This window comes from Amphibalanus amphitrite, unplaced genomic scaffold, assembly GCF_019059575.1.
Source record: "Amphibalanus amphitrite isolate SeventyFive unplaced genomic scaffold, NRLGWU_Aamphi_draft 000867F_arrow, whole genome shotgun sequence".
Taxonomy (NCBI): Eukaryota; Metazoa; Arthropoda; class Thecostraca; order Balanomorpha; family Balanidae; genus Amphibalanus; species Amphibalanus amphitrite.
The window spans coordinates 110138-123540 of NW_024882361.1; the positions used below are offsets into that span (position 1 = coordinate 110138).

Genomic DNA, 13403 nt, shown 5'->3' on the forward strand with positions numbered 1-13403 from the left:
GCTTGTCGCTAGTCTCCCTAATAATATTCAGTGGTCTCAGCTCGGGAATGCATACCTACCTACCTACATACATGCATACATAAATACATACATACATACATACATACATACATACATACACATATGCAGCACTTATCTCTGGCTCTCTAAAATATGAAATGTGCCACACTTATCACCGAAAATAACCATCTCACCACTCGCGGTGGCCGTAGATTCACATGAACCACCACATCCCAGCCGACGACGCCTGCCCTGAGCTCCGCATCACTCCTCGAACTGACAGTGGAAGCGTTTCACAGTTGAGTGCTCTGCATTTATATCAATCATAAACTGTCGCCGCCGTACTATCCGTGACCTTTACAGCGGCGCCGTGAGTTAGAGATTATGCGGGCGGCTCCATCTGCAGAGATGCACAGCAAATCGGGGTTCATGGAAAGCGAGGGTTGGTGTTGATTTGGAACAGATATCGGAGCCTTCTCCTTCACTACGCTCTCTCTCTCTCTCTCTCTCTCTCTCTCTCTCTCTCTCTCTCTCTCTCTCTCTCTCTCTCTCTCTCTCTCTCTCTCTCTCTCTCTCTCTCTCTCTCTCTCTCTCTCTCTCTCTCTCTCTCTCTCTCTCTCTCTCTCTCTCTCTCTCTCTCTCTCTCTCTCTCTCTCTCTCTCTCTCTCTCTCTCTCTCTCTCCTCTCTCTCTCTCTCTCTCTCTCTCTCTCTCTGTCTCTCTCTGTCTCTCTCTCTCTCTCTTTCTCTCTCTCTCTCTCTCTCTCTCTCTCTCTCTCTCTCTCTCTCTCTCCTCTCTCTCTCTCTCTCTCTCTCTCTCTCTCTCTCTCTCTCTCTCTCTCTCTCTCTCTCTCTCTCTCTCTCTCTCTCTCTCTCTCTCTCTCTCCATGCCTCTCCTCCCACACCGCCGTCTCCTACTGCTCCCTTTCACCTCCAAATGCCGAACTGTCGGCTGTCCCCTCCCCCGAAGAAGGACGGCGCTACGTGCCCTGGTCAGCTGCTGTCGGCTGGTCGTGTCGGCCGGTCGTCTCCTCCGTCCCACCGTGGCCGCACGGAGACGAGACTCGCATACGAATGCCCACCTCCCGTCCTCCCTCCCCTCCCGATCCTGGCCGTTCCTCGGCTGCGCTATCAGAAGAGCCCGCCGCCGCCGAGCATGTCCAACACATGGGACACCGCCAATTATAGTCGGACACTGCGGTCAGTGGACCGGCGCGTGGACCAGCGATAATGGGTAATTAATCGGGCCACCGGGCCGCTTTTCCCTTGCCCGGCACGCGGCAGGTCTGCGGCCAAAAACGGCTGGCCGTCAATCCTCCTCGTGGAGCTGTAACGAGTGGGTAGAGCCCCCGGGGGAGAGCAAGGTTTTGCTTTTTAGTATGGCCTCCCTCAGAGATGCTCAACGGAACGTCATTTTAGCATCTCCACATTAAATAAAACTGTGAAATAACATAAAGTGACCTTTTATTTTATGAGATAATATGTTGAAAATGTTGACGCCGGACGGCTTGTGTTTTGTGAGAATGAAGGTATTGCTTTCATGGCTGGTAAAAGGGTCGATTGTTATTGCTATCGAGTGAAATTCGGTGTTATATGAAATTATCAGTCATGATTGGTGTACTCTCCCTCGGTCCGTGTTCCTATCCATTCAGTTCACCCTCCGCAGCCTCACCCTCGCCAACTGGAAGGTCTTCTTCGCCGTTTCTACGAACGTCGCCGACACCACGCCGCTGCCGCTGGCGCACATCCCCCGTGCGCCACATTTGACTCGTTAGCGGTGATTAACTGCGTCACACCAAGTGACCCGCGTCACGGTCTCATTAGTCACAAGAGCTCGGCGACGTTTCAATTAGTACCGCTCCAAGGAGGTGGCGTAAGAGGATGTGAGGTACCGCTCTGCGAAGACCACGGGTCCCAAAATCCCACCCTGCGTCATTCAGATGCCTCCGCCAAGCGTCGTCATCACAGCGTCATCGGCATGATATTTCAATTGTGGCGCGCCGAATTAATTGATTGATGATGCGGCGTGAAATAGCTGAGCGGCGGGGTGCACCTTTCAGTCCGGTGAAAGACTGAGTGGCCTGGTGAAGGAGCCCGCGCCGGACTCCTGCTGTGATCAGGCTGCTAGAAAGAGGCTGTCTGTGACCCTTTGACCTTGACTGCCCTTCACGTGCCGAAAGAGGAGGCCGAGCGTTCTGCTTAGCGTTGTTTGGGTGGGATGTGCTTCTGCCTGTGATTGGCAATGTGGAAGAACGGGGTTATGTAACTTGACTATGTCCATCTCGCTACTTGAAGTCACTTATTTGGCAACATTTTTGTGTTTGCATGATGAGGCAAACATTCCACTGAAACGCTTCTGCATGCTTCGTTAGGTGTTTTCAATAAATCACCATTTTTACGAGTTTTCCAAGAATTCCTTCACATTTCCATTGTGGGGCGTTTTTTTTTTAATGCTTGAATCATTCTCAAGGCTCGGTCTGGTCCAGCTTATGGAATTGCTTTTCAGCTTCCTTTGATCCGCCTTTTACTCAAACCGACGCCGATTGAGGCATGCCATTAAATCATTCTTCTCTTTTCTGGAAACCCTGTGTTCTCGGGAACGGAAACTCGCTTCAAAGTTTCGCTCGTTTGAAAAGAATTAATTAAAACTGGCATCTTCCGGTAAAAAAAAATCAAAGTGAAAACATCATCATTATACATACATTTTCAGAGGAGAGCGTTTCGAAAGAGCGTATCAACGGGAACATTAGGTGGAAGCCATTGCAGCGGGTCGATGCTAATTTCGCGGGCCATTCATCTTGGTCATTGTAGCGGCGTCACCGACCGGCGTGCAGTCAGCGGTTGCCGTCCAGCGGCCGAACATTTGTCCGCCGGATGACTCGAGTCCGACGCCGAGTCACTCGAGTCATTCAGCTCGTATCAGGTCGGTGGCTAATGCTCCCAAGCACCAAACACTCGAGCCACTGACCGGGCTCTCGCCACCCCGCCCTCCCCTCGCCGTGCCGCCGCTCCCGCCTCCGCCAACTGTCGTCCAGCCTTTCTTCGGGTCAGGCTCGACGCTGTTGCAACACGGCGGTGGTACCTAAGTGGCGGCGGTGTCGGGCCCATTGAGGGCCGCGTGCATCGACAAAGGACCGGCCAGCGCGCGGCTAATTGGAGGCCGGTGAATGGAGCGAGACGCCTGGCTGAGTCGGCTCCCACAGTTCTCGGCCGGGTTACAACACAGGTGTAACGTGACCGCCCTCTCAGAGCCCACTCCTGGCCCGCTTACCACGAGACCCAAACCCACTAAAGGCCAGTGGGCCAAATGTGGCTAATGAAACGAGGAGTTGAGCGTTACCTCCAATCAAGAACATACTTCTACGAGTTTCAGCTGTGGGAGTAAATTGTGTTATGGAGCTTGAATATGACTGCTGTCATGCACTTCACGCGCTCAGATGTAAATATTGCACTCTTCTTCTCGATTTTATATTTTCGTTATATGTTCTGCAGTGTCATCTTCTCGAGCGAGCCGTGCGTTATAAATGACGGCACCTACCGTCTCACAATTGATCTAACTGGGAAGAACCTGACGCTCAGTAGCATAAAAATAACGGAGCGCACGTCTAGCATGCGCACGCGCCCCATTTTTGGCATAACTGATGCACGATTTAAGACTACATTTGATGCTCTGCAAACGCGATGCGGAAAAGCCGCCTCTTTTACGCTTGTTTTACTTTGAAATGATCTGACAAGGTTCAGGGCACGATTGTGCAGTCGGCAGATAGCCTTACCCGTTCGCTGTGTAGCCGACTGGGATCAGATAGCGTCTCGTATTGGAGCACACACGGGCACCAGTTTCACGACATTTGACTTCCAGTGCACCTGCTGAAAAAGGCTGGACCTTATGCGCCCGCGGGCTAATTGAATGATGGTGCAAATGATTTCATTCGGCGACTCCGCCCGCGCAGCTAATTTGGAATGCGGTTGTGGCGTCGATTAGGCGGGCGTTGCCGAGGCAGTGTGCTCCGGTGCTCGGCTCGGAACACGTGCTTCCCAGAGGGCTGTACCCGGCTATGCCGTTCAAAGCGAACCAAGGACAGTCCTGTGAAAGGGCCGCCCCTTGACGGTGGACGGGCTCCAAAAGACGCCTTGCCATGAGCCTGTTTTGAATGGCTGACCATCAATTTAATGCTGTGTACCGGCTTAGTGTCGCGCTTATATTATGGGAAATATTAATAGGTGACACGTTGAAGGCCCAACGTAAAAGTATATGCATGGTAATATGGAACACGAAAACCATGCCCTGAGTATTGGAAAACGCCTTACCTTACCTCTGTTGTCAGGTCTCTGCAAAATCCATCAGAAATGCTGCAAAACCTCTGGCTGACACACCCCCCCCCCACCCCCCACCTATAAAGACAAAGCTAGCTCAGCCATGACGATGGCTCATCAGCAGGTGCTAGTTGCCGAGAATCTCAACCAAATGCCATGTCCATCTACCTCCGCCGGCCGACACACCTCCAGACATCCCTGGGGTCTGCACTCGCGCGCCGCCGCCCCCGCCGCAGCCCGTACCGCCCACGAATTACCTCACTTTATGGGCGAATAAACGGACGGCTGGCCGACACTTCTGCAGGATGGACGAGCCGAATAACTCTGTCTGTTGTCCGGCGGTGCCTTAATCTGGTGGGCAGCCGAGGAGGCCCTGATGCCGGCCACCCATGCCTGGTCCCTCTCACCGACTCCTCTGAGCGGCCCGTCGGACCGCCCGCGCAGGGTGCCGAGAGCTGCGGAGGGAGAGACTGAAACGGTTTAAAACGGTAGTGCTCTCCGTAGGGAGGGCTAGGGAGCTGATGAGAATCGTCCGTGGGGAGGAAGAGTGTTTTATGGAAGCTGCCCCAAGCGCTGGCGGAACCGGAGTAGTCTCCTAAGGGCTGTTGTGCTAGGCGCGAATAATTAGCGGACCCTTTTGGAAACGTTTTACGATTAGCAAAGCAATTACAAGTCGTTTATAACAGTTGCAAAGACGATGCGTCTTGCACGAGGAATACAGCTTGCTGAATCCTAGTGGCCTACACTGATGTGCCATTACACGTATTGATCGGAGCATTTATGGACCTGATGCAGTAAATGGCGTGCCGCTCGCGGTGAACCATACGAACCTCAGCGCTAATCGCTCCTCAATGCACTGCACTGAGCCATTCTTTACCGCACCTGTAACACTGACAATCACACTTTGTCACACAATATGAACGGCGGCCGAGTGATGGACGGTTTCCGTCGCCGCCTCGCCCTGCCACGTTTCCTCACAGTCGGCGTGCATTAGCTAACCCAACATAGGCGCCGCCGAACGTCGCCGTTTGACTAATGGCGTCCTTAGTGTCTTGATGAGCGACGCCATGTTGGCGTCCTTCGGGATGGGGCCGCGAGGTTTCGGTGAAAGCCATAAGATGTGGTTCAGAAGGCAGCGTCTGGAGTGGTCCAGGCCATGGTGTGGAAGAACTTCCGCTTTTGGCATCATGTTTTAGTGAGACAAAAAAAAAACAACGACGCCAAGTCATGTAAAAATTCAATTTTATGTCATTTCAGTCTTCTACATTATGCCTAACTAATCAGCCTAAATTTGCCCCCACTGGCAAACCGTCCCACCATCAGCGCTGCTCTCCGGTGACCTCCCACCCCTCTCCGGCAGCAGCGTCGGCCGGCGCTGGCGGCGGTCTCTCCGGCGAGCACATCGGTCTGATCGGCGCTCTGGCCACCGTCATCCTGGTGCTGGTGTTGGTGATCCTGTACATAGTGCACCGGGTGCGCGGTCAGAGGCCCGGCACCCAGATCGTCAGCCAGCTGGCGCCGGCCTACACCCAGCAGCTGCCCACAGACGGCGGAAAGGTGGGTGACGGGTGTGCTTGGCGTGGTTGAGATAGGTTGGGGTTTCGTGTGTAGCGGTTGGAAAGAGGACTGAGGTGGTAAGCTTGTTGTTAAAAGGCGAAGTCCTTGTTTACCATTCACGAATCTTTTTTTCGTGCGTGTTAGGATTATCAACATGAAATGATCTTTGAAGCTAGCTTCCAGTCAGAGAAAGCAAGGTGGGACAACATTTGTGATGCTTCTATTCCTAACAGTTACGGTGCAAGAGCTGCACCAAGACGCTTGCGAACTCTGGCAGTTGCCGTGCAAAACCTTATGAACCGACCGCGCACCGTACCGTACATGGCGATGATGATTAGAGAAGTGCTGGATGTTGGATACCATGTCTGTTGGCCATCAAAAGTCAGCAGGCGGTCATCGTTCAACCCAGACACTTTCTACAATCCATTACAAGACGCAGGTGCGCTGAGCACCGGTTCGAGGGTTGTCTCTGCTGGTTCCAGAGGACCCAGAACACAACTTACTGACTGTTAACATGACTGGTAGGTGGTCGCTCTGGCCGCAAAACCTGTTCCGCTCTGCAAATATGGTATCGCTCATGAAAAACGCAGTAGCAGAGCTGCGTGGAGCAAAGCGCGGTCGTCTGTCGACCGGTGGAGCCCAGTCCTGCAACATATGTATTTCTGCTCGAAAGGGACACATTGCCGGCCTCGACAAGGGATGACATTTCACTGCGTGGGCTGCTGCACATGTACATACTCGTACATACGGTCCTGTGTTCTGCCTCCGTGGAAAGAATAACCGGAAGGACCGCATTGTGACGCGCTCACCGAGCCGAGCACCGCGTCATGTCTGCCGACCACCGTGAAACGAACGACATGTCTCAGCCAAGACTGACTAGGAGCCCACTGACCCCGGTGGGAACGGTGCCGCGCCGGCGACTGGGGCATGTCCTCAGCTGGCCCGACATCTCCGCATATCTCAGGGATGAGTAACACCTACACATCCGTCAGTGACATCATGACACCCTTCAGTCGGACAAGTCTGAGCGGCCGCCGGACCGGCTGGGAACCGGAGACCCCCGGTGCACTGAGCGGCTCATCCCACGCTCGAGTCATAACATCATCCGCTGCTACTGTGCTGAGCATGCAACAAGGCTTCTGCTGAGCCATCGCCGCTGTCATCCGACCCCGACGCTGTCATCTGACCTGACTGCGCCACGTGCGCAGGACACGTCATCACAGCCCTGAGACGAGACGAGACGAGACGAGACGCGTCGCTGACGCAGTATGAATGATGCCCGGAAGCAGGGTCGTTCCAGACGACACATTGCAGGATCCATTGTTTGGCGGCGAACAATGCGCCTGCTTGTAAGGCGACCACAGCTCATGGAGATTGCCTATTTATGCGTCGCTTGATGAAATTCATCAGACGTGACGCCTCATTTCGAGCCTTTGTTCAGTATGCTGTGGGGCCCTGTTGAAGATAGGATCCACCTCGCTGCTGAGCTCCAACGCCAGTGTCGCATGTAGGTTGAAATGCTCTGCCTAACCAAACTTCCGGTTTGATTCCGGTACATATTTGGCACTTCCGGCTCATGGGTATCGTCACTGCGGCGTCCCGGTGACGTCAAACGCTCGAGACCGCCGACTGCGACCGTGCCCTCTGATAAGCGATGCCGCCCCACCCCCGTCGTCCTAGGTTCCTGTTGGACGCGTTTGTCGGCGTGAGGACGCTGATGAGAGCCGACATTAGTGAGACGCCGCTCTTGTTCGGTGTCCGTCTGATCTGCCCGCCGAGACAGATAGCTTTGGTGACGACCGGTCCTCCCTCTGAGTGGGCGGGGAGGGGCGAAGGTGGGTGGTCACAGGACCGAGTGTCATCTGCTCCACTTCAGACGCCGGATGTGACTTGTAGGTTTTGGTGAAGGGCAAGGCCAAGTGGAAGCCGCCCTCGAGCTAAACCAGTGAGGACATTGAAACAGGTAGTGACGGAAGCCAAGCCAAGTCAAAGGTCACCTTAAATGTGTGATACCTTTGGAGTGGCTGAAGGAAATGCTAGAAACGACTTCTATCTAATAAAAATGAAAGGTACGATCAAGCATCGCTCAAGTTACTTATACCCGTTCTGTGTATATGCCCAATATAATCAGAGTTCGATATGTGATGGATGCAGACACGGCACAGTTCTAGATTGAACAAAAGTCGGATTCACTTACCCTGCTGGCTGATATCCTCCATAGCAGCTGGTTGTAAAATCGGCCGGCTGGCCATCAAACCAGTCCGGCTCAGGTCACCGGGAGTGGGTCGGATCAGGGCGGCCGGTTAGAGCACTTCATGGGCCGGATAAATCCGTTATCCACGGATAAATCCGCGGACCGGATAGGATTGGATTCTAAATTTGTTAAAAAAGAACGGATATGGGCGGGCCGGATTTGGGAATTGAAGGTTGAACCCGGATCAAAACGGATCAAATTTTAACATTCAACATTGAAGTTAAAAATTAACCTAATGTGTTAAGCGGCAGGATGATACCTAGTTTACCAATGTGGTGATTTTCATGTGGTTTTAGGTTTATAAGCATGGTTTTTGGAACCATGATGGTCTGTGAGATGTATGGCTGTCTGGTCCCTTAGATTGAATTTGTTAGTCCAGTTTTGGGTGAAACCAGTTATTGGTGAAACGGATTATTACGGATATTTTTTGGAAGTTTGGCTGCAATACGGGCCATGGGTGGGCCGGATTCTGATATTCAAAGAAAGGCGGATAATGGGCGGATCTGGATATGACTTGCCGGAAATGGGCCGGGCCAGATCCTAAAAAGCCTATCCGTGAAGTGCTCTACGGCCGGTGTCCCGTTTGGAATGCCGAGCACTGCCGACTGTTTGGTGATTCCCGATCAGTCCCAGAGTCGCCGACGCTCCCGGAACATAAATCAGGCCGGTCCGCTGTGGAGGGGGACGGCGTCGGTGAGCGGAGATTTTGACCTAACCGGCACGAGACTGCGATGAGCGGCAGATGCGTATCTCAGCCCTTTCCCGATGTGGTGTGGCGGATGGTCGTCGGTCATTGCCTCGCAGCCTTTCAGCTGGTCCAGTCCTGGACAGCACAGGGATCAGAGAAACTGATGCCATTCGGGTTCCACTCGACAGGGAGGAGGGGGAGGGGGAGCTGGCTGAATACCTCGCTCAGCGCTGACCAGGCGGGCCGCGGGGAGGTGAATGAAAGACGAACTGCACCCTGTCGCCAGCTAAGCGGCGCTCGCTCCAGGACGAACTCGCCGCCTTTTGTTCAGTTCAGAGCCCCGTGTCAAGTCGATCGGCGACCGTTGTCCGGTCACTCTGCACAGAGCGCTGTATCGCGCGCCGGCGGAATGGGTGCACAGTGCACATTGTGCAGCGTTTACTGAGCACACCGCCGGCCGGCCTGATCTGCCCGAGCCACTCACCATTTCGGACACGTAGAGCGGTTACCGGTCCGGGCCGATACACTGTACGCTGCGCGCGCGCCTCCTCCTCGTCAAGGTTAGTGCAGCGCTGCTCCGTCAGTTTGGCCGCTTATCCGACCACGGTATGTTGCTTATCCGTCTGTTTATCAAGCTGCTTAGCGGGCTGTTTTTGTGGCTTGTTTCCACTGTGAATCACTTTATTGATCCGAGTTCTGACTCAAGCGATCTAACTTGTCACTTCCTGGCCATTCATTTCTGACTTGGGCTGTCTCATCATGACTCTTTCGATGGTATTTTTGTTTCTTGTCTCCCCTTGGGCATCCGTTCCATTGTAGTGTCAGTTCCCATGATTTCCTCGTCTTCCTTAGGTTCTCGTATCCTTGTCACCTCGCATATTCGGTGAGCCCCCACTGACACTGAGCCCCCGTCTCCCTCAGACCGCGCTGAGTGAACAGTACGCCGAGTCGGGGTACCGTACCCCGTACAGCGCCATCTGTGAGAAGTACGGAGAACCACTCAGCCCCGGACATTACGCAGGTGAGTTAAATATCGGGACTTTGAGAAGTCTGCCGCTATCGTACGGTGATCCACTATGCGATTGTAGCTCTAAGTGTAGCAACTATTTCATTCCCACCCAGGATAGGTATAGCAATTATAGCATCATTGTTACACACACATCTTAGTTAGGGCAGGCACGTAGATTCTACCAGCGAGGTGCGTGGATCTCATTCCTGCACGATCTCTAGGAGCATTTATAATTGCATAACTATGCATTTTATGCATTCGGGTTTATTGCAGACAGGCTATGGGCTCATCGCTGCACTTTTCTGCAGCGGTGTTGAACAGAAACATACTCGCCGCCACTCGTGGGCGTCAGGTGAATTTGTATGCGTCCCGGCCGCATCTGGGAGCGATTTATCGGGGCGTTACCGTCCTGGCCGGGGGAGTGCATAACACACGGGCCGCTTTATGAGCGCACCTTTTGAATGCGGCGGCGCTAACAGCTCGGTCGCTTTGTCTGTGTGATGAGTGGCCAGGAGGTGTGGTGCCCTCCCGCGCCCCTCGGGCCTTCCTCGGGTCCGGACCCCGACGAAGGCCCGCTGTGGGAGGAACTATGGCGCGGGGACACGCGAAGGCGGCTGGACCTCAATGCCGCCGGTATGTCTGTGTGGCATCATTTCATAGCTCACCGGCACGTTAATGGTGCAGGACTGCACCAGAAAATTATTCTGACGTTTTTGGGAGGGGCGTGCCGTCGCTATGGACACCTCGGCAATAGCTGCACTACTATTGGTCGTGCTCGCATTGAATTGGCGCCGTTATGGTAAACGGTAATTTAGAAACGTCTTGCAATACCCATGGCGCGTATTCAGTGTCATTTTCCTCCGCTGCGCCGCCTCTTTATGCACTCACAGGCTGTAATTCAGCCACTTAGCCGGCATACGTTAGCAATATATACGTCATGTGCTCCCACGAGCTGTCCAACCAGGCGGGGCAGCATCGATCAGCTGACCTACACTGTGTAACTCATCGCAGGTGCAGGCGACCCACCCAATCCGTCTCCAAGCGCCAGTTTAAATTTGGGCGGGCCGGCTGGGGGCGGAGCGGATGTGCTGTTTAATGCGGTGTATGGAGTCAATAAGACTGATTTATATGAGCGGTACATGCTGATGAGCTCCTATGTGGAGACTGGGTGGATAGGGAGGAGGGATTTTGGACAGATTTGGGTGTTTGCGCCTACTGACCCAATATTGGCAGTCAGAGCAGTGAGAGCTGTCAAGAGACCAGAGCTGTTTGGTGCTGCGGAGGCGTCGAAATCCGTGCAGTTTGCCGGGACTTGAAATGTCTCGCGCGGTGGTGCAAGTTGTACAGAGTTTGCGAGTGACGGAAATTCAAGTTGCTCTAGCAACTGTTGGCCAAAGCTGTCAACATATAGTTGCTGACCTTCCGCGAATATTATACATGACATTTGGCCCTCGTGTAACTTACTGTCGCGCACTGAGAAATGCAGTTATATAGCTACTGTCTTTTTCGCGCATTTGACCGACAATATTGGCCGTTTTGTCAACCTCAGTATGCCGTAGCCCATGTGCACTGTGCAGTAAAGGAAAAGCTTAAACCCTGCAGGACAAGTTGTACGACGATTATTTATGAAACATTCGTTTTTCTTGACTGGGACTGGCTAAGGTAACTCTGGGTCGTGGTCATAAATGTCATCTTCATGAACAGAGCCTTGCAGCATTTCAGAGTCGTCTGCACGACAGTTCACTCTGGCCCTCAGACACCCGCACTTGATGACGCTATCTGCCGCCAGATAACGGCGCATAATGCAAATTTATCCGCCCGCTTTGCAGCCTATCTGAGGAACGGATGGTCATTTGCGCTTGTACTGCACCAGGAGCGCGTGCCTTTGAACGGTACCGTGACGGCCGTCATTCGTCTTATACACAGAGCTCGCAGTGTGTTTAGGGACCCGCTGCGACCCAGCACCGCGCAGCAGTTGTCTATCGTTTACAGCTGATTCTAATAACCTAATTCACGTTTTTTTCTTTTTCCTACACAAATCGAACATTTATCCCTTCCTGCGCCTTTCATGTCTGTCGTGACGTTATTAATGACAGTGACGAGCCACCACACTCGCTGCCGTTTCTGCCACCGCTCAGCTGAGATTATACGGCGCTCAGGATTCACGATAATGCACCGGGACGCCCCTGTGTTGGCTTTTCGCGCGACAGCTGATTTATGACGTCAAAGAAGCGGAAGCCGGCTGCCGTCGAACCTCGGAAAAGTGTGTTCTGAAAAGGCCGGTCGTTAATCGCAGAAGTTGCTCCACTTTCTCGTAAATTGAACGGCAAGCCGTCGATCATCACTGAGGAGGGCAGGGAGTTCGCCGGAGGCCGGGTCCACGTGGTGTCATTGGTCGTGGATGACACTGAACTCCGAAGGGATGACATCGGCGTAACATCGGTCAGAGCCGTGTAGCTCCGTACCTAAATCACTGACATTCCTCCAAAAATTGTTCATATAGATCATGTTCTTGCTCTTACCTTTGTCACAGAGGAATTCGGTCAGCCCTCCAAAAAGGTGTCACCTAATGTTTACGTTGCAATTCAAATGATTCTCAGGTTGTGCAGGGTTGCTAGGATATTGGGGGCTGGGGCTAAGTGTGCAAGCATTTTTAGTTTCAATCCTCCCTAGCGCATTCTTCACATAGTTATGCATTTCATATGATGGTATCCACGCATTCATGCCCATTTCAAGCCATCTGCGTTTGAATTGGCACCAATTCTAACCGATGCATAAATGTATAAAGGCGTCCCCTGCCACCCTGCACAATTATCATCGTTTCCATGGCAACAGAGTCCCGAAGGGTGGCACCGTCCTTTCTTCGAGACCGCTGGCACGTGGATAAATTTATTAACTTCACCCCGCCAAATCGATAAAGACGTCCGGCGCGCCGGGTGGCGTACACGGCGGGGGCCCTATTGGCCAAATTGAGGCGCAGCGGGCCGCCGTGCCGCCGGCCAACTCAGGAAAACAATAGCATCCGACAAGGAGATGTATACCGCGAAACGGGCAGTCAGCCGCTATGGATCGCCCCCGTCGGGGACTGGGGGCAGTGTGCGGCGGGTTCGATTTGTGGCTGACAGTCACTGCGGCAGCGGACTGGGAGGGTCGGTGACAGGCGGAAAACGCGGCAAACTGTAGGGAGTGCGAATTTTGTTTTGTTGCAGGCTAGCAGCTGGAGTAAAAGTGGAATGGCATTGATTGGGTGAAACGAACGCGTCCTACGTTTGCAGGCCTTTTTTGACTTGTGTTTGATCGTGAATCTCGAAGACTTCTTGTTAAATCATTATTTTACGATTGCCGCATATTCCTCGAAAAAACAGCCTTTCTCGTCCCCTTAGTCTTTGATGATATAAAAGAACCTTTACACCAACGATTCGATTCACGAGTACACCAGCGTGTGCTCTGAACTATTTCCTGTTCGGCTCTCGGAATACTCCGTCAGCTGTGGGTTCCCGCGGGCTCCAGAGCAGTGACCCGATCGCATCCGAGAAACTCGGGCTATTAATAACGTTCAAATGGCCCGGGCGAGCGACACTGT

General features: G+C 53.1%; 1 protein-coding gene across 2 annotated transcripts in view; it reads left to right on the plus strand.

The window, feature by feature from the left end:
- Positions 1–13403, plus strand: part of LOC122367401 (discoidin domain-containing receptor 2-like) — a 97002-nt gene that overhangs the window by 59903 nt on the left and 23696 nt on the right. Inside the window, exons 10-11 of one of the 2 annotated variants that reach the window (XM_043340445.1) lie at positions 5673–5869; positions 9733–9832. In XM_043340445.1, coding sequence (XP_043196380.1) covers positions 5673–5869; positions 9733–9832 — 297 coding nt within the window. The remainder of the gene's footprint in view (positions 1–5672; positions 5870–9732; positions 9833–13403) is intronic. The other variant, XM_043340446.1, reaches the window with a different exon arrangement.